The sequence below is a fragment of the Miniopterus natalensis genome, chromosome 22 (assembly GCF_054644295.1).
Source record: "Miniopterus natalensis isolate mMinNat1 chromosome 22, mMinNat1.hap1, whole genome shotgun sequence".
Taxonomy (NCBI): Eukaryota; Metazoa; Chordata; class Mammalia; order Chiroptera; family Miniopteridae; genus Miniopterus; species Miniopterus natalensis.
Window position 1 is genome coordinate 3,214,204 of NC_142102.1, and position 23,666 is coordinate 3,237,869.

The following is a 23,666-nucleotide window of genomic DNA, read 5'->3' on the forward strand; positions in this document are numbered from 1 at the left end:
TATTTTCTGAGTTAATTACAAAAAATAACTTTGATTTATCTTTATATATGTTTGATACAACCTGAGGAAAAGTCCAGCCTCAGTTCACATAGCCAGGGTTTGACCTGTGTGTTCTCATGGTGCCTTACAAGCAAAAAGGGTTTTTTCCCAAAAAAAGTGAAGCCTGCTGACAGCACAGGGGGAAAATGTGGCCCCCAAATCATCTAAAAGCAAGTCTACTTGGGAAATTCAAACAAAAATCCCTTCTCAGGGAAATGCACTCATAGCTTGGCAATACCCATATTCAGAAGAGTTGAGAAAAGGTTAAGGTCAGCGTCACTTTGACGTTCGTTCTACTTGTCCTCACAGCAAAAATGGCAAAGGCGTTGCATTTATCCATGGCTTCCTCATGAAACCAAATTGTGTCCCTCTAACTAGATGTCTTCTACTTAATGGCAGAGACTAGAATGGAAAATTATTCCAAAGATAAAGTCTTACTGCCTTACCTAAGAAATGACTCTATCTCATGAATTCTTAAGACTAATTCTTCCCAGTCAACATGATGGTGTCTGGGGTCTGCACTGCGGACATCTGGTCTGAGGGACAATAAGGTGCTTTTGGACTTGGTGATGGGACTGTTTTCCTTCCTGGTTGCTCTTTGCACCAACCTTGGGGTGGCCTTTGAGCTCTGGGTCAGAATTGGGGCCGCTGGAAAGAGGGAGGTGAGTTAGAGATGGTGTCCTTGGTTTGTTGACAGAGGTCTTTCACGTCAGGGTTTACACTTTCATTGGTTCCCTCTGCGTCATGATTGGAGAAGCTCACCTTAGAAAGAAAGGTCAGCAGAGCCCATGCATGACCATGACTCCCCTGCCCCATTTTTTCCAAGGTCAAGTGGGGACGAGCGAAACTTGAGTATTGGCGTCTGCCCTGAGCATTTCATTGCTTGTCAACCTTTGCACCACTGAGGCTACATAAGAAAGGAGAGAGAGTCAGCCGCCTTTGAGTGCTGCTCCTTGAGCCAAAGTTAAGCATCAAAATAGGAGCGGTGGCCATGCATTGGTTGCAAATGTACCTGGATGGGGATTGTTGAAAATGAACAAATCTGGACCTCGGCGGATACGTCTCTTTGCTCAGATTCTACAGCCTGGCGATGCCAAAGTATACGCGGTGATAGTTGCAGAAATGCCCAGGGGACCGTGGAGGCAGGAAATGGTTCTCAGTGTGTAGGCAGTTGTTTGGTCAGAGGGCACATCCTGAGCTCCTGCTGCCATCCCACAGGGATTCGGGGAGAGTTCACACTACAGGGAAGAGCAGAGGAACCTCCAGTAGATAGATGAGTATGTCCAGAGGCATCACCCCGCGCCCACGCTCCCGGGGGTGCTGTTCCTGCAGAGCTCCTGGCCGTCTTAGTGTGCTAGGGCTGCGGTCCCCAAGTGCAGTCACCTGGATGGTGTCAACAGCCAACACTTACTGCCTCTCAGTTCTGGAGGCTGGAAGACTGAGACCCAGGTCTCAGCAGGGGTGGTTCCTTCCTCAGGCTGTGAGAACGCATCTGTCCCAGGGCTCGGTCCTAGCCTCGGGTGCTTTGCGGGCCTTCTCTGGTGTTCCTTGGCTTGGAGATGCGTCAGCCGATCTCTGCTTCGTGTTTCCTTGTTGTCCTCCCCCGTGTGCTGTCTGTGTCCAAATTTCCCCTTTTTATAAGGACACCTGTCATATTTGATGCAGAGCCCACCCTACAACAGCATGACCTCATCTTAACTAATTACATCTTCGGTGACCCTATTTCCAAATAGGACTTCAACAAGCGAATTTGTTGGGGGGGGGGGAGACAGTTCAATCCATAACGCGTGCAGATGGTGGTCTGTGAGCTGACTCTTGTCATAGCTGTACCCGCCCACCGGCTCTGAAATCGCTGGGGGGGGGGGGGGGGACTGCGGTGGGAGACGAGGCAGGTGTCGCTCACCTCTGCTATTTGCTGCTACAGGTTATATTGAAGCTGCCATCATTCCCGCCGGAGCTCGGAGGATCCGCGTGGTGGAGGACAAGCCCGCCCACAGTTTTCTGGGTAACGCAAGAAATGCTCTGGCTCACAGTTCATGCTCTGAGAAGTGAGGTGGGCGGTCAGGCTGGCCGTTGGGTTCAGCAGCACTCTCCCGGGCCATTGGTTTTATGCTCCTGTCGCAGGTGTGGTGATATAAGGAATCAGAGTAGACCAAAGAGTGCTGTCACACTTGGCTAAAGTACGGCCACCCTGAAGGTGGGGGAGGCTGGAGGGAGAGGGGGACCAGTAGCAACCACACCAGCTTTGGACAGGAAGGAAGCTGCGAGGACTTGGAGTAGCGTACGTTCCCCCAAAGTGGCACCAGGAGAGCTCAGAGCAGCCTTCGCCTGGTCGGCATGGGAAGCACCTGTAGGCTGTCAGTGACTCTTGGGATGACGCCCTAGCTGGAAAAATAATAACAGCCCTAAGTCTAATGGACGCCCAAAGAACGCTGATTTTCACTAAGTCCCATGTCCCCCAAATTCTAGCAACTTCAGGCACTGAAGTCTTTCTGTGGGTGAGCTGGGTCCTGTTGCAAACTGGCCTTCGTTGCCTTCAACAGAACTGTGCTGAAAGCCTAAGAGGAATTGTTCATCTGAACCCCTTCTTAGCTGCAGAGAACCCTCTGAGTGAATCCTCAGCTCAGCTCCCAGCTTCCCCCTTGGCCCCTGAAAAGGCCACCCGGGCACTTGGGCGCCAGGGTAGTTTGAGTGCTGAGTTGACGCGTGTGTTCTTCATGCTGCCACATGTGCCCAGGGGCGGCCTCTGCTCCTACTCGCTGGGACGGGACGTGCTATGACCCGTGTCCTCCCGCAGCCTCACTCCCATGTTCCTGTCTTGGGTTAGCTTTCAAACTGGTAGTGGCTGAGAGCCCACCCAGGTAACCACCTCCCGCGCTTCCGCATAGTATCATCTCTCAGGCTATGTTGCAAGGTGCTGTTTGAGATTATTTTAAAAAATAGGTAAGACCTGATCTCTCTCTGGCTTCAAACCTAAGAATTAAATTATTTTGGCTAAAATGGAGTTACTCATGAAACACTTCAACTTTTATCACTGATTTTAAAAAATTAGGTCTTTGTCCACATACCTGCCTTTGTAGACTGTGCAGAACGATCTAAGTCTTTCTTAGGAATGGTCTCTACTTGAGAAACCCACAGTCTAATGAGGCAGACGGAAAGCAAACCCCTGCTAGGCAAGTTACAATGACGACCATCATGCTGTTATTTAAGTTAGGGACCACTTGCGGCACTAAGATGATCCTCACACACCTGCCTTGGGGGCAGGCAAGAGTGGTGACCACACCAGGCCTCAGCAGTAAACAGCCCCCTGGGCGTCCCCACTGTGTCCCAGGGAGCCCAGCCACCTCCTCTGCAGCCTCCTCAGCTGCCGGCCACCCTGCCTCCTTGAGGCCGTCGTATCCAAGTTCGTCTCCATCAGCCCCATGGTTTTTCCCACCTCCCTGCTGTGGACATTGTCGTCTGCCCCAGCTGTCACTCTGCAAATAGAACAGTGCCTACGAATGCTTTCTGAAATGAGTCATGGCCTGTGTACTAAATTCTCAAAGAGCCCACCCCAGTCTTTTCTGCCCACCTACGGAACTGGGTCAACTTCACCAGCATTTGCTTTGGAAGCCCCGTTTTCTAGCATTACCCCCCAAAAGTTACCTTTTCCAATGGCTACATTGGTCCTCTCCTACCTGTAAATGCTGTTTCTGTTCCGGGGGACAGTGGGCCTCCAAGCGAGGCTGATATTACCCCCTGACCCTTATCTTGTTCAAAATATTGACAATCCCGGTCTCCCAGGAGCGTCTGGCTCAGTTCCAAGGTCGGCTCATTGGTTCTTAAAGCACCAGCTGGCGCCCCTGCAAATGAGTCCCTTGGCTTCCAGGCTGGCTTCGGAGACTTCCCAGCACCATTCCTCACCTGATCCCAGCCCCAGGTAGCTAGCAAAAGTAGGAACATTATCTCTACTTTCCTGTGGCAGTGCCAAAAGGACAGAAGGATGTCAGGGTCCTTCCGATTGCTCAACTTCTAATTCCCACATGAAACGGACTTTTCAACTGGAACCCATTTTAGGCCAGCAAGTGACAACAGTGGATGCTGCCCAGAGGAGCTGTCTCTCATGATGGCCCCTCTCTGCTGCAGAAGCCCAAGGGATGAACACACACAAACATTGACGATAGTGGCTCCCAGTCATGGAGCCCTGCTCTGCTTTGCAGAGCTGACCTTAGTCCCCCACAATGTACTGCAGAGTATTGCTCTGCTTATTTCTCCAAGAGGGAAACTGTGACTCCAGGGGCCCAGCAGCTCGTCCAAGCTCCTCGTTTCATGTGGGTCTGCTGCAATTCATAGAACCTTCCAGAATTGCTCTGATGTATTTATTCAAAGCCAGAGATGGATGGGTGGGGACAATTTTTCGCTGGAGAACACATGTTAAACCTGCCCATGGCTACCACTTCCTTGTGTGGACTTTCGAGAAGCAAACCTCCAACCCGAGGAGATCGGTTCAATGTCTCAGGACGACTCCTCAGCTCCCCAGAAGCACGGGACCTCCACGAGAGGTTGGAGCCTGCCTTGGTCCCCTTATCTTCTCCGACAATCCCAATCCCAGTATTCCAGAGCCTGCTGCACGCACTGGGGCAGACCCAGAGGTGGTCCACGCTCCTTATGTTTCTAAAGTTAGTTCAAACAAGTCCTGTTTCCATCCGGGCCTGGGTGCTTTGGAAGTCGAGCCCGTGTAACTTTGAGCGCCTCTCACAATTGCTGGGAGCAGTTCCTGAAGAATTCCACCCCACCTACCTCCAGCCCACGCTGCCTGGCGCTCTGCTCGAAACCACCTGGAACAGGAAATGCCTCTGCAGTTTGCATCCACGGCTAAGAACAGAGCTGGCAGGACTCCGAGTGGAAATAAAAGGAGCTGACTCGGTGCCAGGACTAGAAGTAGGTTGACTGTGGGTCAAGTCTTCCAGTGGAATCCAAGAGGGAGAGAGACAGAACCCGCTTCTGCACAGCACCACGCAGGGGGAAGGCCTGGGCCGGGGCAGACCGCTGGCATGGGCCTCTGGCCAGCTCTAAGGAGGAGCTGTGTCTTCCCATCAGGGATGCCCCCCTCACTCCCCAGAATGGCTCCCGATCTTTTCCCACAGTGCCCAGAGTCCAGGGACAGCGTGTCAATATCTGCAGAGAGAAGGAAGGGCCCAGGTTGGAAACAGACGTTGGTCCCATGACCTCATGCTTTAGGCCATTGAGGAGGTTCTGTCTGCCGCAGGAGGGAAGGAGAGCAGGGACCCACCCTCATGTCTGTGGAAGGTTCTCTGGCTTTTGCAAGGCTGTTAATGGCTTGTCAGCAAAATACACAAAAGCAGGCGCTGTTATATTTCAGACAGTGGTTTAAAACATATGACCTCTGACCCAGGCAGAGCCCGGAAGTGAAATTTTCCTTCCTCTCCAGCAAATCAGAGCTTCAGACATCATGGGGAATCCAGTTCCTCCGGAATTCCCTTTGTTCTTAACTCAGTTGTTGGCCTATTAAACTATTAAGGCAAAGCATTTGCCCCAGTTGAGTTTCTAGGTCTAAAAATTCCTGATTTCACATACAAACTAATCTCAAAATGCTTACAAACAAAGGAAAATCACATGTACACGTTGGTGCCCGAGGATCAAGAGGGGCTTATTAATTTGGGGGCTTTCTTTAAGAAAAAAATACAACATCATGGACAGAGCCTTGGAAAGGACTCATGCCCCAGAGCCTGTTTGTCCCTAGCTATTGATGGCCCCACCAAGCGGTTTCCCGCTGGGTTCCCCATCCAGCCTTTGTGTTCACTGCTCATCATGACCTTGATGTTGCAGCAGAATCTGCGTGCAGCTGACCTCTGCCCTTTTGAAGGAATGTCAGGCATCGAATTCAGATGTTAGCAGGGAGTTCCCATCTAAGGAATTCGGGTCAACCTCACCGGCATTTGCTTCAGAAGCCCCACCACCTGGTGTCCCCTAGGGAGTTCTCAGCAACGTCCTAAGTTTGACTCTTGCTGACTAAATACACTAAAGCCAATAGGCTTCAAGCAACCCCCCACACTTCTTAGGACTGCTCACTTCCAACTTTCTCCAACTCTGTTTTCCTCTCCTGCAAAATGCATGCGGGATCATCCCGTGATCACACTACCCTGAGAAAGGGGCACCGGCTCTCAGATGGGAGGCCTGGAGCAGTCGGAAAGCTGCATCTGCAGTGCCTGGACATGCAAAGTTTATTCTTTCTGAGGCCATGAGAGCTTCCCCCCACCCAAAGCTGTGATCGTGTGAGATTTCACCAACTCAGCAGCTCCAGACCAAGACCTCCAAAGCAAAGCCAGGCGCCTCCAGAACTCGCAGGAATGCCACAGCAGCGGGATGTGGCTCAGGAGAGCGGTGTGTCCCATGAGGTCACGTGGATAACCCCATGGTGGGGACATTTATACTTTGAGTAGCAACAGCACTATAAATCTAGGCTTCAGTCCCCAGAGTATTTGTCACCAGCGCTCCACTGTCTAGTGTGTTCCTCCCCTTTCAGCTGCTGGCCTTGTTTTGGAATAGCCGCTTAGCCACAGCCGACCTCTCTCATTTCCTGTCGCCTTCTCCCCAGACCACACTCATTCCTCCATGGCTTCCCCCACCCACCCTGCAGACCACCTCCCGGAATGTGTCCTCCACACACCCTTCTCGGCACTCCCCCCGACTGGCCAGCAAGGCGCTGCTGTGGTCATCAGAGGGCACATGCCCCGAGCCCTGCTGGCTCTGCATCGGTCCTCTGTGGTTCGCCTATAGCGGTGCCTCTGCCAACAGAAGCAGGATTCCCCATCCAGCCCCACCCATGCGCAGTGTTTCTGTGGACGGGTTTATAATCGCCTCCAGGTGCGCCCTCCTGCACTTTCTTCAGTCCTTCCCACTCCTGACCTCCCAGATGTTTGACTTTTGGCATGGAGGCCGGTAGGCCGGTAGCTTGCAGTTTATAATTCTTTGAGTCGCTTGCACTTTTTAAAAACGGTCAGGGAAATGCACAGGTGGGGTGAGGAAGAGCCACTTCATGGGGAGCATTAGGGCTCAGACAGGGCCAGAGCCGAAGACAGTGTAGGGCATGGACAGGGTGTGCCAGGCCTTCCAGTCTCAGAGGGTACCAAGCTTATGTCAGTAAGGATCCTGGGGTGATTCACCTAGAATCATCCATAATTGACGTAAAAATCTAGACTGCTATAACCTAAAAAAATGTGGGAATGAAAAATTGCCAGAGTGAACAGACCACTGAGCTTGGTCTGTTGAGGTTAAGGTCTCTACTCTACATCTTAATAGCTGTGTGACTTTAGGCAGGTTATTTAACCTCTGTGCCCCCATTTCCTCATCTGTGAGAAGAGAAATATATGGCCACCCCTCAGTATCTGTGGGGGATTGGTTCCAGGACACCCAGGACACCAAAATCCATGGATGCTCAAGTCCCTTATACAACATGCATAAGGTCGGCCCTCCGTATCCACGGATTTCTAACTGTGAATCAAAAACGCTGTTTTTGAACCACAGTTGGTTGAATCTGCAGTTGCAAAACCCGAGGATACAGAGGGCCGACTGTAATCCTGTACTTAGAGAGTTTGGGGAAGTTGAAGAGAGGAACAGTATGGGAAGGAGCTGGAGAATGTGGCCCTGAAACGGTGGCCTGCAGGTGGTGGGAGGGGAGTGAAAGCCGCCGCAGTGGTGAGTATCCCGCCGTTCCCGCTTCCTTTTAGTAGCCAGGAAACTTCCATCGCGGGTAGAGTTTCTTGGAGGGAAACATTCACTTCTAAGTGGTAGAGCTTTCTCTCCTCTCACCCCTCCCCGGAGCCCTGTAATCCTCGGCCGCTCTCTGCGTGCAACCCTGGATATGAAACCCCAACTGGAAGTCGCTCGGGTGGAAAGCAGCCCTTCCCGTGTCTCTCCTGGTTTCTCTTGGCAGCTGAGTCCCGAGCATGCATCTCCTGCGTGTGCCAGCAGGGCCTGGCTGGGCAGGAGCAAGCGCTGGGACCACGGTGTCTTGGAGACAAGAGAGCGAGGCCCAGTGTCCCCCAGCCGCCTGTGGCCTGACCAGGCCTGACCCCCCCCCCCCGGGTCCCAACCCGGCCTGGGGCTCATGAACTCGGGGTTATCCCAAGCCTATCATTGGCTTCACCTCTCCTTATCCAAAATCAGTATTAAAATGGACATTTTATCTCTGGCCTCCGTAAGCAGAGAATAGACCTGGACGAGACCTGATTTCACTGATTCTGGACTGAGCTGGGCCCCAAAGCCACTGAGAGCATCGGAGGCACTCAGGTGCCCTTGCAGAGGGCGTGGACTGGGCCGCGCTGGGAGTTTCACTTGTTGAAGTGACATAAAGACTTGCTGTCACCTTTTGTCACCACCTCCTCCTAAGTGCCAGAGTAGGTTCCAGTTAGTTTTTAATTTCTTTCCTAAATAGCCGAGCAAAACAAAAATAACAGAATTCCAGTGCAGGGGGCTCTCCTGCCGAGAACCACGTGACTTCACGTCTACGTGAAGAGATGAAAAAAGTCACTGGCAGGCACTCAGTAAGAAATACGGCTTGTGCGGGAAACCCAGTTTTTGCCTTTCGCCAGTCAGCGTGATGTCGATTCTCTGTCTCTTCTGACACGTTTTGTACAGAGCAGAGTAAGCAGGCACAGGGGGGCCTGAGGCCCACAGAGCTGGGGTATAGGGGCCCCTGCCATGCTAGGACCCACCCACATCTGTGGGCAGCCCGGCTCCCCAGACTCTAATATTTAATAGAATAATGCTTATTTCTTTTTTAAAAAATTAATTTATTTCCCAAGGACAGTTGACATTCAATATTATAATAGTTTCAGGTGTAGCACATAGTGATTAGACGTTTATATACCTTACCAAGGTGATCCGCCCAGTAAGCCTAGTACCCACCTGACACTGTACATAGTTGCTCCAATATTATTGACTGTGTTTCCTGTGCTGTAGTCTGCATTCTCGTGACTGTTTTTATAAATGGCAATTTGTACTTCTTAAGAATAATGTTGATTTCTCCAAGGTACGTCCACTTTCCTAACGTAGGGCTATCAAATCCTTAAGAGATGCTGGAGTTAGGCCGCCCCCCTTAAACAGAAGCCCCAGGGAGGTAACTGTAAAATGAATCCATGAGTTCTTTTCTAAAGTAGCCAAACCTGTTTTGTAGCCTTGGACACATTAAAATAGAATTCATTCATCGGGCAGAAAACCCTCTTAGGTTTAGTGAAATGCGACTGGACTGTGGTTGCCTCCGCCCTTGGCTGCTCCTCCCTGGACCCTCGTTGTGAGCTGAGGCAGAGGCCCCCAGCCCACGCTGAGACCCACAGCCTACGCTGAGACCCACAGCCCACGCTGAGACCGGTTCCCAGTAGCTCTCTCTCGGAGGGTCCTTCGGGTCTTAAGTCGTGTGCTCCCTGTGAGGCTTCTCCCACTTCAAGCCTCCTCCTGTCCCCATGGAGGGTGGGGCCTCTGACCTGTCACTCAGGGCACCCAGATTCCCTTTGCAGACATTCTCAGTGCCCTCGATTCCATGGTGTTCCATTCTCTTCCCAGCTCTCAAAGACTCCAGTCGGAGATCCATCAACAGCGACTGGAAGATAGAACTCCCCGGAGAGTTCCAGATTGCCGGCACCACGGTCCGCTACGTCCGCAGGGGCTTGTGGGAGAAAATTTCAGCCAAGGGACCAACCAAAGTACCGCTGCACTTGATGGTAACTGGCTGTGCTCTTGTGTTTGTCCGGAGACTGAGGCTGTGAGGGGCCTCCCAGTGTACTTCTTCCCTGGGGCCTTGGGTGGTGGGCAGATGCTCCCGGTTCATGGCGGTTCACCTGGCCACCTGCAGACTCAGCCTCTGTCTCAATCTTTTCTTATCTAATCTCTGTGCGGCATGCTTCAGAATTCTCCCCTTTCCAAGCTTTGCCTCGACTCCTCGCTGGCAGAGCTCCAGTCTCTTCTCAAAAGGAACTGCCTGCAGGAAGGAACCGCTTAGCCATGTGGCCGCCAGGGAGACTTGGCCTCATTAAGCAGACAGCCCCGCTCGAGGTCTGTGTTTTTATATCAGATGGCACCAATCCGCCCCATGGTTTGTGTATCCACTTTGGAAATTACCTTTTGGAAAGGAGCTGTTGACTCCATTTCCTTCCAAACCAACATCACTCAGATTTTCCAAACTCTGCTTGCAACAGGCATTAGGGAATTGGGAAGCGGAACCAGGTCCTACGGGAATCTCGACTCCCCAGGTGGTCTTGAGATACCTGTGTGATCAGGCCAGAGTGCCCTGTCTTACCTGTCAGGGAGGGTGCCGTGCAACCTCCTGAGACACCTGCCGATGCATCATTTTAAGACTATCAAAGCTCTCTGCTTCCCTCTCGGGGCCCAGGAGTACTCATGGCTAACTTCTAATAGCTCATAATGATTGACTCCGGTCGCCCTTAAAAGACCTGGATTGTGGCAGCTTGCGTGTCTCTAATCAGCACATGTTGTCCTCAGTGTTTGCCCAGGTCTCTGCTTGGAAGTCCTTTGCCCCTATTAAGTTGTGGCTTCTGGCCACCTGCAGTCACTGGAGGTTAGGTGAGACCGAAAGAATTCCCTGGACACCTCTGGCACCCATGGCGATGTCACCCATGATGGCCCTAGCCCCTTGTAATTTCCGATGAGGGCCGAGCAAGCCGGTTTCCATGCATAACACACACTGCCCGGAAATCGGTCATTGCAGCTGAGCCCACGAAATCCACTGCAGGTACAGCCTTGCAAGTTGGTTTCCAGGACCCGAGGACCTGTACCCAAGCCATTTCTCTGTGGTAAATTGTTTCCTGGTCTAAGTCAGGAGAACAAGCCCTCCCATCCTCATTTAAAAGCCGTTATTCAGAGGCAAAAGAGGAGACAGAGGAGACGATGAGACCCTTTCCAAAACGTCACCTGTTAGCCAGGACGTTTGCTTTCTCTAGCAAATGCCAAGATGGGTCTGTTTCCCGTCTTTTCGCAGTTTTCATACCCTGAGTGAATCGTCAGCCTGTTCAGGCCGATGCACAGCCTGGATTCATTCAGATCACAATAAACAAAACTCAAAGAGAGCCACAACCGCTGCCGCCCAAGTCCCGGCCTTCTTTAATATTAATTGCTTTTCTCCCTTGAAATATGATTGTTACTTCAAGTTTTTAAACGTAGAAATGAGAGGTCCCCCCTCTGACTGTAAATAGAAGTCATTGTCCCCAAACCAGGAGGCTCGCATTTTGCTGGCGGGGTCAGGAGCACCCGCGGAGCCACGGGGACCTGCATTTGAAATCAATTGTGCACATGCACACAAATTATACGTGGCTGCAAAATTGCATGAAATTGGTTTCATATGGATTCTCGATTCACCAGTCTTAGTCCCATACTGAGATAATAAAGATCTCTTTTAAAGAGGTTTTTTTCTTTCTTTTTAAACTAGAGGCATGTTTCCAAATGCGTTACTGCAAGTCTGTTTCTTGGAGAAGTGGATGTTTATGCTGCTCTTAGCACCCGCCCCCACCCCACACTCAAGCCCTTGGAGGGCCGGGAGATGCTCGGGAGGGAAGATAGCTCCTGTTCACTTTCCACATTCTGCCTTGAGCCCCTGCTGGCCCTTCTCCTGGACCTCTCTGCCTGGAAGTGAACTTGACCCAGGAGGACCCACTGGTTCCAACCCCAGCCTGAGGACACATCCCCCACAGCCAGGCCACTTAAGATCCCACATGAGGGCTTGTTTTGCACAGTTAGTTTGCACCATTTGTGTAAAGATCAAGCCAGGAGACCACCTCTGTCCTTATAAGGTTTGTCACATGTATCACCAGGCAAAGAGTGGGCCCATCCATCTGCTCACTCACCAGGATCTCATACCCCACAGTCTCTAAGCTGCAGGACATTCCCCACTTCTCACTCCCAGAGCCAGGCCTCTGCCGCCCTGAAGGCATCTTCATTACCCTAGCTCCCCTGCACCCTTGGACTCCCACACAGACATCCCCAAGGTTCCCCTGTGGTGGCTGCGTTTGCCCTTGAGCCTGCCTTACACTTAACAGCGATTGGTGTCAGGGGAGTAAAAGGATGTTCATTTTCAAAGAAATAGAGTAACTCTACTTGCTCAGATGCCCTGTTAGGTACAAGCAGTATATGTGTGTCTTTCTTGCCTGCAGGGGCAGTTTCGTGGGTGAGGTTGGGGAATCGGTACTTTTCTGTACATGGGAAAGAGCAGACTCTGCCAACGGTTTGCATACGCTCTGCCCTGGGTTGAGTGTCGGTGGAACCCAGCACTGAAATAAAGGAGCACCCCCAGGTCAAACCTGTTTTCCAGTGCCCACTGGGAGGGAGACAGTGCAGGAGGCTCACCTTGCATGTTCAGCAACCCTGGGCTACTGCATGATTTCAAAATGTCCTTTCCCTTTGCTGCCCCTCAGGTGTTGTTATTTCATGACCAAAATTATGGAATTCATTACGAGTACACCATCCCTGTAAACTACACTGCTGAAAATCAGAGTGAACCAGAAAAACCCCAGGACTCCTTGTTCATCTGGACCCACAGCGGCTGGGAAGGGTGCAGCGTGCAGTGTGGAGGAGGTGAGTGCTGGGGTCCTGGGCTCCTGGGTGCAGCGTTTTGCTAGGAGAAGGAGACATGGATTGCGGGCACTCTGCGGCTAGTGCACAGGGTGTGGGACAGGCTGGCCATGTAACCAGTGTTCCAAGAGAACTTAACCATGTCCCACTACAGAGCTCTATGCAGGATGCTTTGCCAGGGTCTCCTACACGTTGGTGCTGTGCCCACATGGCTGCACTGCCTGGAAAATGCAGGTCTCTGTCCTTCAGACCCGCCGCCCTATTTCTCACATCTGTCCAGCAAGTAGAAATTCTGTAATAGGAAGCCGTGATCCCTGGTGAGGGTCCATATCCAAGTATTTAATCAAGACCAGCCCTCCATAGACTTTGAACAGGTAGAGAGACTGGCAGTTGTTGGTAGAGATTAAAGAGCTAGGTCAGTACATTGGCCTCAATGACTTCTTAGCTACCTAGGACACTGCTAAGCTGAGGGGTTGCCTCTTTCTGGTCCTATTCTAGAATTTTTCTCCTGCCCCACACTGCCCTCACCACGTCTTACACCCTTGTCACTAGGATTATAGTTCTCCCTCCTTGACAGTAGTCAGTTAAATGACTGACTAATCAGAAAAATGCCCCTGAATGCTGCTCCATAGGAGGAATGAATGCCCTGTCCAGGTGTGAGGAGCTGCAGCCTCTCATCCCAGTTCCCTGTGGTTTGGTTTCCAGGGGAGCGCAGGACCATCGTGTCCTGCACACGGATTGTGAACAAGACCACAACTCTTGTGAACGACAGCGACTGCCCTCCAGCGAGCCGTCCAGAGCCCCAGGTCCGAAGGTGCAACTCACACCCATGCCAGTCACGGTAAGGAGCTGGGTTCTCCAGCTCAGACCCTCCAGAGTGGGGGCAGCAGCACCGTGAGTGAGGGGGCGATAATACACAGCCAGAACCACAGTATATGCCACCACTCTATGCCATGTTCCCTCGTTGTCACTGAGGGATCTGTGCTTGCTTGAAGTACTGAATCTCTAGCTGCTAAGCCAGAACTCTGATGGAAATGTACAGTCTTAGCTGGAGGTGTCTTATAGGAGGCCACAAAGAACAGCTCATAGAGAAAAAATAGCTATCACCGTACACTTTCAGCTGGTACATGTCAGCTCCCTGTGCTAAAAGGAGACCAGTGTGAGAGTGTGTAAGTGCCCGTGAGTATGTGCACACAGGTGAGTGTGCCTGTGTGGTTGGTCTGGCTCAGTAGCTGAAATGAATGCCAGTGGGTGAGGATCTTGGTGTTTGTTTAGAATCCATCAGCCCTTCTGTGCCCAACCCTGGCTTTCACAGTCACGTTGCTCACATGCTCTGAAGTGAATTCCCTGGGCTGTCAGCAGAGATGAACTGTGTGAAATGTGGTAGTCCATTTGGAGATGTTGCAAAGAACTAAGTCTCTGTTTCATCGTGTGCTGTCATCCCTGGCCTCTGTTCTTCTCTGGGTTGCAGAGCTTGGTTTTTGTTTTGTGGTTTTGTGAATCAGGTTGGGGCAGGTTTGCCTTTTGTAGAGACTGGACTTTGGACATGACAATTTTGAGGGTTTCTTAAGCTCAACCTGTGCCAGTTGTCCAGTGCCAAAGTTTCACAAAGCATTTGATGTTTGTGCCAACCCCCTTTGCTTTGTCAAACTGTTAAGATGTGTGTGAGGGGAAGACAAGAAGGAAAGCAAGAATGTGGGTTTTTTTTTTATTGATTTTACATGTCCTTTGGCAAATGAAGAATTAAGTTCTATTTGTCTGCTTAGTAGACAAGAATTTCAAAGCAGCTCTTACAATTATGCTCAGACACATAAGGAAAAATATAATCAATGAATACATAGGAAATCTAAGCAGAAAAAAATGACACACTTGAAAAAAGAACCAAACTTTAGTTCTTTCTATTTTTAGAAAAATACAATATCTGAAAATTTTTTTAAAAAAATGACTCATTGGGTCCAACAGCAGATTGGTGATGACCAAAAAAAAAAAAAAAATCGGTGAATTTGGAGATAGATAAAAGACTAGAAATTATCCAGTTTGGAAAATGGAAAGAAAAAATTATTGACAATGAGAAAGACTTGGTGACCTATGGGACACTATCAACCGTTTTAACATACGTATCATTAGAACAACAGAAGGAGAAGAGAAGGAAATGGAACAGAAAGTAGTTACTGAAGAAACAATGACCCCAAATTTCCAGGATTTAATGAAAAATAGTAGAAAGGTAACCAGGTCATCCCTTGAGTATTTCAGCGAGAGTCCAGATGACGTCAGAGCTCCATAACGAAGCCTCATGATCATTTCACCAAGTGGGCCAGTGTGGGCACCCTTACAGTTTTGCCACCCACAGGTCTTCTAGGAGGGCACTTGTTTGCACTACAAAACTCTAACCAGAAAATCATACTACAAAATAAGGCACATAAGTGAGCACAAATTAACTAAGGTGCATGCTCTATAAATCAGTGCTACGGGGCTGCGCTCAGTTTGGATGAACTGTGTGTGTTTGGCTCCAGGATGTGCACAGAGCTTTCCGACAGGCCTCGGTCTTGCATTCTCATTGTATTAAAACAGAAATTCAAGCCAAACACACTTTAGGCTAACAGTAACTTCAGAAGCACATTCTTAGCATCTCCTCAGAGCAAGGATCAGCAAACTTCATAAAGGGCGAGACAGTACATATTTTTGGTGTAGCAGGCCGCACAGGTCTCTGATGTCTAGTTTTCTTTGTTTTGTTTTATAACCCTTTTAAAAATGTGAAAACCATTCTTAGCCCCTGGGCTGCACAGAAATGAGCTTCAGGCCAGTCTTGGCCCTTGAGTGGTCCTGGCCCTGGTTCGATGGGTTATTACTTACTCTCTCGTTTTGCCTGCTGAGATGTTGGGACCACAGTCTCAGCATGAGCCTGAGCTCTGAAGGTGCTGCCTCACAGACTGTGTTCTCTTATTATGCACATTGTTACATGGAGTCATATTTTATGGCCCACTTGTTCAGGACTCTTCTTAAAAGCATTCAGCACAGCCCCGAGCACACAATCCAACATCAGTAATTTCACTCATTCCACATGTGTTTGTTGAGCACTTTCCCATCTCCAGATACCAAGGTATTCAGAGGTGATAATGACAGGTCTTTGCTCTCATAGAACTTGGTAAATATTGGGTTTGCCCCTCCCCATCACCCCCCTTTCTGTCCCATTGCTTTCCTGACACTATAAAGTCCTGAGTGGAATTTGCAAAAGCAGAGGAGAAAATAAAATTGATAAAAGAGGAAACAGTACCTGAAATTTGCATCAGAGTCTAAGAAAGAAGTACCCAGATGCCCACTTTAGGCTGGTTTTGTTTGTTGGTGTGTTTGCTTAGAACCATCTGATGTTGTACTGTTTCTTTTTCTTTTTTTATTTAATTTTTACATGCTTTTTATTTTTTAATGACAGTTTAAATCAATATTACTTTAGTTTCAGGTGTTTAGCACAGTGGTTAGACATTTGTATAACTTACAGAGCGATCCCCCCTGAAGTGACACATGAAAATGCAGGGCCATAGCCCATCAAAGAGTAGCTGTTGTTTCACTAAAGAAATGTGTGAGCTGATGGATCTTAAAACTCTTACAAGTCCTAGTTTTATTTATTTACACACACACATATATGCATACACAATATACATGTATGTGTATATATTGTGTATAGATGTTATATACACATCTGTACACACTCACATATTTGGACAGTAAACCTTGAATTATTGCCTTGAATTCTTGCACAGCATGACCTAGTTGTCATGAGTCTTTCTTAAGAACCTACAGTGATACCCGGCTGGTGTGGCTCCAGGGTTGAGCATCGACCTAGGATCCAGGAGACGGTTCGATTCCCAGTCAGGGCACATGCCCAGGTTGCAGGCTCGATCCCCAGCAGGGGGCATGCAGGAGGCAGCTGATCAATGACTCCCTCAGAATTGATGTTTCTATCGCTCTCTCCCTCTCCCTTCCTCTCTCTATAATCAATAAAAATATATTTTAAAAAGAACCTGCAGCGATACAGACTCAGGCTAGTAAGCCAAGAGACTGACCTTAGAAAGTAAGCTCTAGATGATCAGAAAGAGATTTAATCCATATGTGAAAACTGAACGTGGGTAGGCGGTGGGGGTTGGCGGTGTGTAGATCTGGCAAACAAAGGGCGGCTCCAGGTGGGGTGGGCTGATGGGAAGACAGTGCCTGTGACCTGGAAGGGGACCCCACGACCCCGACGGCGCAAACCTTGCCGTAGAAACCAAAACGCAGCGTCCTGTTGAATCTGGCGAGGTGGACGAGCCCGTCTCCAACATAGCTACTCTCTGACCTTTACAACAACAGAGATGGTTGCCTTTTTTCCCTTGTGTGTCCCCCCACTCCCCCTGATCTCCCTTTCATTTTCTTCAGCCCTCGTTTCTAATCCAGTTCCCAGCAGTTGCCTTTCCCTCCCCGATGGTACACCGTTCGCACCTCTTTATCCTAATCCTGCCCTCAGCCCTGCGGATACGGCTCCCAAACCCTGCCATAACCATCTGGAATCCGGAATCCGACACACAGAGCAGATGGCCTCCCTCCAGCATCTCGTGCACCAACACAAACACATCGGCAACCCTGGCCCCGACGTTGGCAGGAGAGGCAGAAATCACAGATCGCTCAGCTGCTGTGACTGCGGCCAGCAGCCTTCACCTTGCTCACCACAGTCTGATGGGAAGGGGCCCCACCGTCATCTGGCATCTAAGGCACTACCCTGTCCCCTTAAGACCCAGCCCCAAGTAGTCCTGGAGCAAGGCGGTGGGGTGTGGGGTGTGACAGGGAGACGGGCTCGAGCTGGAGCACGTAGCTCAGCCTCACCAGAGTTAATGTTTTCTCAGCATTTTAGAGCTTATTGGCCACTTGAAAAGTTAATTCCAAGCTATTAGATATTTCCCTATAGTATTTATGACTTGAACTCCCTCCAGGCAGTACATACTGTACTGCATATTGAATTAGGGTGATTCAGAGAAGAATATTAAATATCTTACTGGCAATCGAATTGAACAGTCATCTGTAAGGAAGTGTATTTGGATTTTAAATTTGTTCTCTTTGCTCAAATATCTTAACCAGGTTTGCCTGGTTCGGGGTTAAAATTGAATGGAATCCCTTATGTTTTTATGAAAGCATGTTCCTCGTGCTTGTGTGTGTGTGTGTGTGTGTGTGTGTGTGTGTGTGTGTGTGTGTGTGATCATGACTTAAGAATGAAGCCCAGAACATGTTGATCTTTAGGTACAGCCAAAATCTGGAAAGATATCATTCTTTAATCCATTTCTTGGTAGTCTGAAACTTAAAGCTTTTCTTTCCTTCTTTCCTCGAAAATAAAACAGGTAGATTTAATTGTTGCTCTTCTCCCTACCGTGGCCTGGATGCGGGAGGCTGGAGGAGGCTCCCCGTGGCACTCTCCCAGCCCATGTACAGAATCAAAGCCTGAGACTTGGGACCGCTCACGGGTGGGAGGGGCAGAGCCTGGAGTCGCACATCTTTCAGGTCAACAGTGAGTCTAGGGATCTTCAGAGAGGCTCCCCTCTCTCAGGCGTGGCCCGTCTCCAAGCATCTGACGTATGGCCGCAGGGCTAGGATGAGGGGCAGCCCATAAGCCTCGTGAGATACTGAAAAATTGAGGAGAAAAAAAACGGTGAATAACACCGTTGTTCTATTACATACCTTATCAGTGGTATGTGGATGGTGAGGCCAAGTTTCGTCGAGTTCTAGCACTTTTCTTACACTACCCAATTCCCAGAACCTCACTCGTATTTAAATAGTCATGTTTTGAAGCCTTTGCTTGTTTATCTAAATTAGGAAACAGACAGAGCATTCCAGAGTGGTCTTGAATTTTAAAATTCTGTTGTCTTCTTTTTCTCCATACTTAGCCCTTTGATCATTTGAACATCTCACCCTCTGATTATTATAGAATGCAAGAAAATTCCCAGGTACCATTTTTCACAGGTAACAGAATTCTCCTGTTGAGAAATGCTTTTCATGTAGACCCTGAGACCAATGAAGAGGTTCCTCACTCTCCTTGAATTTTCTGAGGAATAAAATATAAAGAGTATTGAGCACTCAATGTTTGCATTTGACTTTTGTGTCACAGTTACAGGAAAGGAAATGTAAATGGTAAAATTGAAACTCAGTCTGAGGAAGAAAAACAGAAACAACCAAGACTGGTAGAAGGAATGCCTCTGCAGTGAGGGTGGACCATGAAGGATGCCTAAGTTGTAGAATTTCTGGGGATATTTCAGAAATGAGCTTGGGACGTGCTGGGTGGAAGCTGCCCATAACAGCCCCTTCGCTTTGGATGCTGATGCAGTCCCCCACTGGCAGTCGCAGCTGGCTGGCTCTCTCACAGGAATGAACAGTCCCCAGATAGGAGCAATTTGTCCTGGGGAAGGATTACTCTTTTCTTCTTACAGGCACATATTTATATACAAAGGCACTGAAAGTATAAAAGGGTGGAAAAGATACACCATCCAGATGGAAACCCTAAGAAAGCAAGAACGCCTATAGGAACATCAAACAAAATAGATTTTAAAACAACAACAAAAAAGTTGCTGGAGGAAAAAAAAAAAAAGGAACATTATATAATGATAAAAGGGCAATCCATCAAAGATATAACAATTATGAACATATATGGACCTAATAACAGAGCCCTAAAATACATAGAGCAAAACCTGACAGTGAAGAGCAAGACAGTTGGACAATAATAGAGACTTTAATACTCAACTTTCAATAATGGGTTTTTCAATCTAGAAAGATCAGCAAGGAAATGCAAGAGCTGAATGATGCTATAACCCTACTAGACCTAACAGACGTCTATAAAGCACTCCACCCAACAACAGCAGAATAATATACTTTCTTCTCATGTGCATATGAAGCATTCTCAGGATGGACCGTATCCTAGGCCATTAGATAAACCCTAACAAATGTAAAAGGACTACCGTCGGGCAAAGGATATGCTCTGATCGTCATGGAATAAAATTCAGAAGTCAACCACAGAAATGTTTGGAAACGTACAGATACCGGGTGGGCCCAAAGTAGGTTGACCGTTCATACGGAAAGTAATACAATCATTAATAAAGGATAACACAGGAGTAAACTCTGCGTTTCATGTACCCACAGCTGTAAACCCGATTTTGCCTCACCCTGTATGTGGAGATTAAAACACCACACCAATGGGCGAAAGAGAAGTCATAAGGAAATGTAGAAAATACTCTCAGATGAATGAAAATGAAGATACAACAGCCCTTAGGGGGAAATGGATCGCTGTAAACGTCTATATTAAAAAAAAAAAGCTTTAAATCAGTAACTAATCTTTCACATTAAGACATGGAAAAGGAGACCAACTCTACCTAAAACAAGCAAATAAAGTTTAATGTAATAGAAAATAGAAAAAAAAAATCAGTGAAACCAAAAATGAGCAAAGTCCTGAGAAGACTTGGTGAAGTAATGCCTATAAAATCCTCCGTCCCGAGTAAGCCCTCAGTGAACACTGGCCAAAACCATCATCACTGCTCAGCCACAAACTGCATTAATGATCCACACCGGCCAGCTGTTGGACCCCAGCATTTTATGGGTTATCCATCATTTCTTAAGATGCTACACACACACACACACATTTTTAATTCGGTGTATAACTGCATAATTTAAATAACCTTTGCTGGTGTTTCCCAGGTAATAAAAGGTTGGGGGAAGGCCCTTGTATGTGCTCACATTCCCTCTCTCGTCAGAACCAGTTTATATAATTTATATGTATTTCGGGGTAAATTGAAACAGCAGAAAAGTCTCGGGTGGTTCATTTCGAAGTACATGAATGTTTCTGAGCTCTGTATTTGCGAACCTCAGATACTATTATCAGCAGGATCGGGGTGGGACTTGGGGAGGAGAAGGGATTATGAAAGGGTTTCAATGTCATTCAAACCCCGAGATTGGGTTACAGGCCGGGCCTGTGACTAGAAGCTTCGCAGATGTGCGGTGCCCGGGTGGCTCGTTACGGACCTGGCTGCAGAGACGGTGGGAAGCTGGAGTAATGAGCTTGTGTTTGACGGGGATGGGTGTAGAATGCTGGACCCTGCCCGCACGTCGGCCTGCTGACCTATAGTTGGATCTAAATACCGCTGACGGGAGGAGCCTGGGGACCCAGAAGTACGTAATTTCCAAGAGGAGTTCCTCACGGTGTTAGGAGCAGAAATTCGCGCCGTGGAGGGGCAGTGGATGTGCTCTGGCTCACGCCAAGCGCACGGCTCAGGCGTGCCTTTCCTTCTGCGACTCCAGCTTCCTGGGAAGGGGACGCTTCCCGGCCACTGGGAGAGAGCTTTACAGGCCTCTCGAGAGCCGGGAGGGGATGACTTCCAGCGGCTCCTGCCCGGTGTGTTGTCAAGGGGGCCAGAGGGGGAGCTGGGGCCCAGCCATTCTCAGAGAGCGAGTCAGAAACAAGATGTGGGCCTTGGGTGATCATCTTCGTAGCAGGCGCCGTGGGGTCCTGTGAACGGACAGACTGCCAGGCCCCGCCCCAGAGTTTCTCATTCGGTAGAGCCAGGGAGGGGCCTGAGAACCTGCATTCCCAACACGTTCTCTGAACGTGCTGGTCCAGGCGCCGCCCTGGTAACAACGGTTCCTTGACACTTTCGCTCAAGAAGCGTGGCGAGAGCAGCGAGGTTGGCGGATTGGGCCCCGTGATTTGAATCCCGCAGCAGATGCAGACATCGCGCGGTTAACCCAGGAAGGGAAGGCCGTCGGCTGTGTCATCTCTGCTGGGGGACCGGAAGGCCCAGAGCCCAGACCTCCGAGGGGAGAGACGGGGAGACGGAGAAGGGAGACAGGCCGCGGGTCACCCAGGTTTAAGACCAAAGCGCTGCCCTCCCCTCGGAAGATAAAGGGTGCTGGGAAAGGATCCGTCACTGACTTGAGTGCTCACCGACCAGGAGAGTCAGTGGGATGACGGTGACAGAGACCTGGGAAGCAGTGACTGGCGGTATCCTTTTCGGTCCTTCATGGTCAGAAAAGGGGAAGGTTAAGCGCCGACCCCTCTGCTTCTAGGAAACATGAAGGTCAAAGCAGAGCGAATTCTGATCCTGTCGCTGGAGACAGCGTAGCTGTAGCTCAGCAGGAAGGGGAAGCTCTGGAAGATTGGATTATTTTGACTCCCTACGCACGGATAGACCCGACGAGGCATAAGAGGGGAGACAAACGCAGGACCGTGGAGCTCCCTGGCCGCTCCGACTAAGCCAGATGGGAAGGCAGGAGGACACCCGGGGGGGGGGGGTCAGGGGTGAGTGGGAGATGGTTTGGAACCTCTGCCGACCGCTCAGGCCAGGCAGGCAGAGCCCTGCAAGCTGAGTCCTGCTTACAGGGGTTCAACCAAGACAGCCCCGTGTTGTGCATTAAAGGAACCTTCAAAGTCAGAAAAACTGGAAAGGATAAGCCCAGGAAGGCCGAAACGCTGCTTCAACTCACCGCTGCTTTTCGACAGCAGGGCAGGTTAAGAGAAGGGACAGGTATGAGAAAGGGCAGGGCGCGGCCAGGAAGGGCATGGAGAAGGCTGGGCGCGGGCCACAGGGCGCAGCGTGCGTCCCAGCTCAGGGCGAGCGCTCGGCGGCCGGGTTTCCGTCCCAGCTCCACAATTGCCACAGGGGGACCTCAGCCGGGCGACTCGGCCTCCATAAAACGGGGGACACGGACGGCACCCCCCGCAGAAGGCTGTCACGAGAATCATATGAGTTCATAGAAATAAGTTGCTGAGGACAGCTCCTGGCGCACAGTGAGTGCTCAGTATGTCATTTTTATGATCACTGTTATCATGGTTTTTTAGAAGTGTCCAAAGCCCCATTCCAGGAGGAAATTCAATCCAGGATGTTACAGAACTCTGCAGATGTCACCTGCAAGGCTCTGCTGATTGGCCCTATGGCTTCGTGGCCGACGAGAGAAGAGCCAGAAGCCTGAGGGTGGGTTCCAGTTCCCCAAGTGGATTCACGGGCAGGTCCCGGGAACGCAGCCTGCTGTCAACCCCTTGCACAACCGGAGGGACAAGTCATTGGTTCAGACAGATGGCTCGTGCGTGCGTATTTGAAAAGGAGGCTGCGTGCGTGCCCCAAATGAGGGGGGTTAATGGGAACACCGTGTGCCTGACAGACGGTATTGTTAGGGTGGTACGTCTGGTCAGCAGAGCACTTAGCAAGTCTCCGCGATATCCCTGCGGATGGAGCTGGAAGACGGTCAGATGGCCTGTCACCGCAGAGTGACAGCAAGGTCCAGGTCTCCTCCATTCGTGTCCAGGGAGGCCCCAGGGCGGTCTGTCTGCAGCTCTGCCCGTGGAGTTTGTCACCCTCCCGTCATGACGGCTCTGGGCAGGGCTTCGTGGTGGGACCAGCCACGGAATCAGGAAGCTCCCCAGAAACTCGTGGCAGTGACGTGGTGGGACTCCTCCAAGAACTGGGGCACCCACTCTGCTCCTCCTCACCCCATTCCCCACCCACCCCTCGTGGTTTCGGCGGGTGACCCCAGGCCTCCGTCATAATGAGGGAGTGAGGGACGTCACCACAGAACAGCAGACCAGGGAGGAGAATGTGACGCCGAGGGTTTGATATCTAGCAAAGCCATCCTTCAAGTATCGAGACTTTAGAAAAATGTTTTGAAATACGCAAGAGTTTAGGAAACTGTGCCCGTGAGCCCTTCTTGAGGAATACTCTAGACCAGAGCTCAGCAAACTTTTCTACCAAGGGGAGATATTAAATATTTCAGCTCTCAAGCCCTACGATCTCTGTCGTAACTACTCTATCACTGCAGCATAAAGCAGCCATAGACAATATATAAACAGATGGGCAGGCCTACGTCCCAATAAAGCTTTATTTACAAAAACAAGTGTCAGAAGGGACTTGGCCCTCGGGCCATAGCTTTCCAACCCTTTATGATAGGGGTCCCCGGCCATCTCTCTAACCAAGAGGGGCCGATGGTGAACATTTTAATAGGTTTAATTGTTAAGAGCTGAAAACTAAAAGCAAATATGGAGATGGGAA

General features: G+C 49.8%; 1 protein-coding gene across 3 annotated transcripts in view; it reads left to right on the plus strand.

Moving 5' to 3' along the window:
- The window catches only part of ADAMTS17 (ADAM metallopeptidase with thrombospondin type 1 motif 17), a 155,286-nt gene that overhangs the window by 110,024 nt on the left and 21,596 nt on the right, over positions 1 to 23,666 (plus strand). For all 3 annotated transcript variants that reach the window (XM_087829135.1, XM_087829134.1, XM_087829136.1), the window contains 4 exons: positions 1,964 to 2,044; positions 9,604 to 9,761; positions 12,465 to 12,624; positions 13,327 to 13,462. In XM_087829135.1, the coding sequence (XP_087685261.1) occupies positions 1,964 to 2,044; positions 9,604 to 9,761; positions 12,465 to 12,624; positions 13,327 to 13,462 (535 nt within the window). The remainder of the gene's footprint in view (positions 1 to 1,963; positions 2,045 to 9,603; positions 9,762 to 12,464; positions 12,625 to 13,326; positions 13,463 to 23,666) is intronic.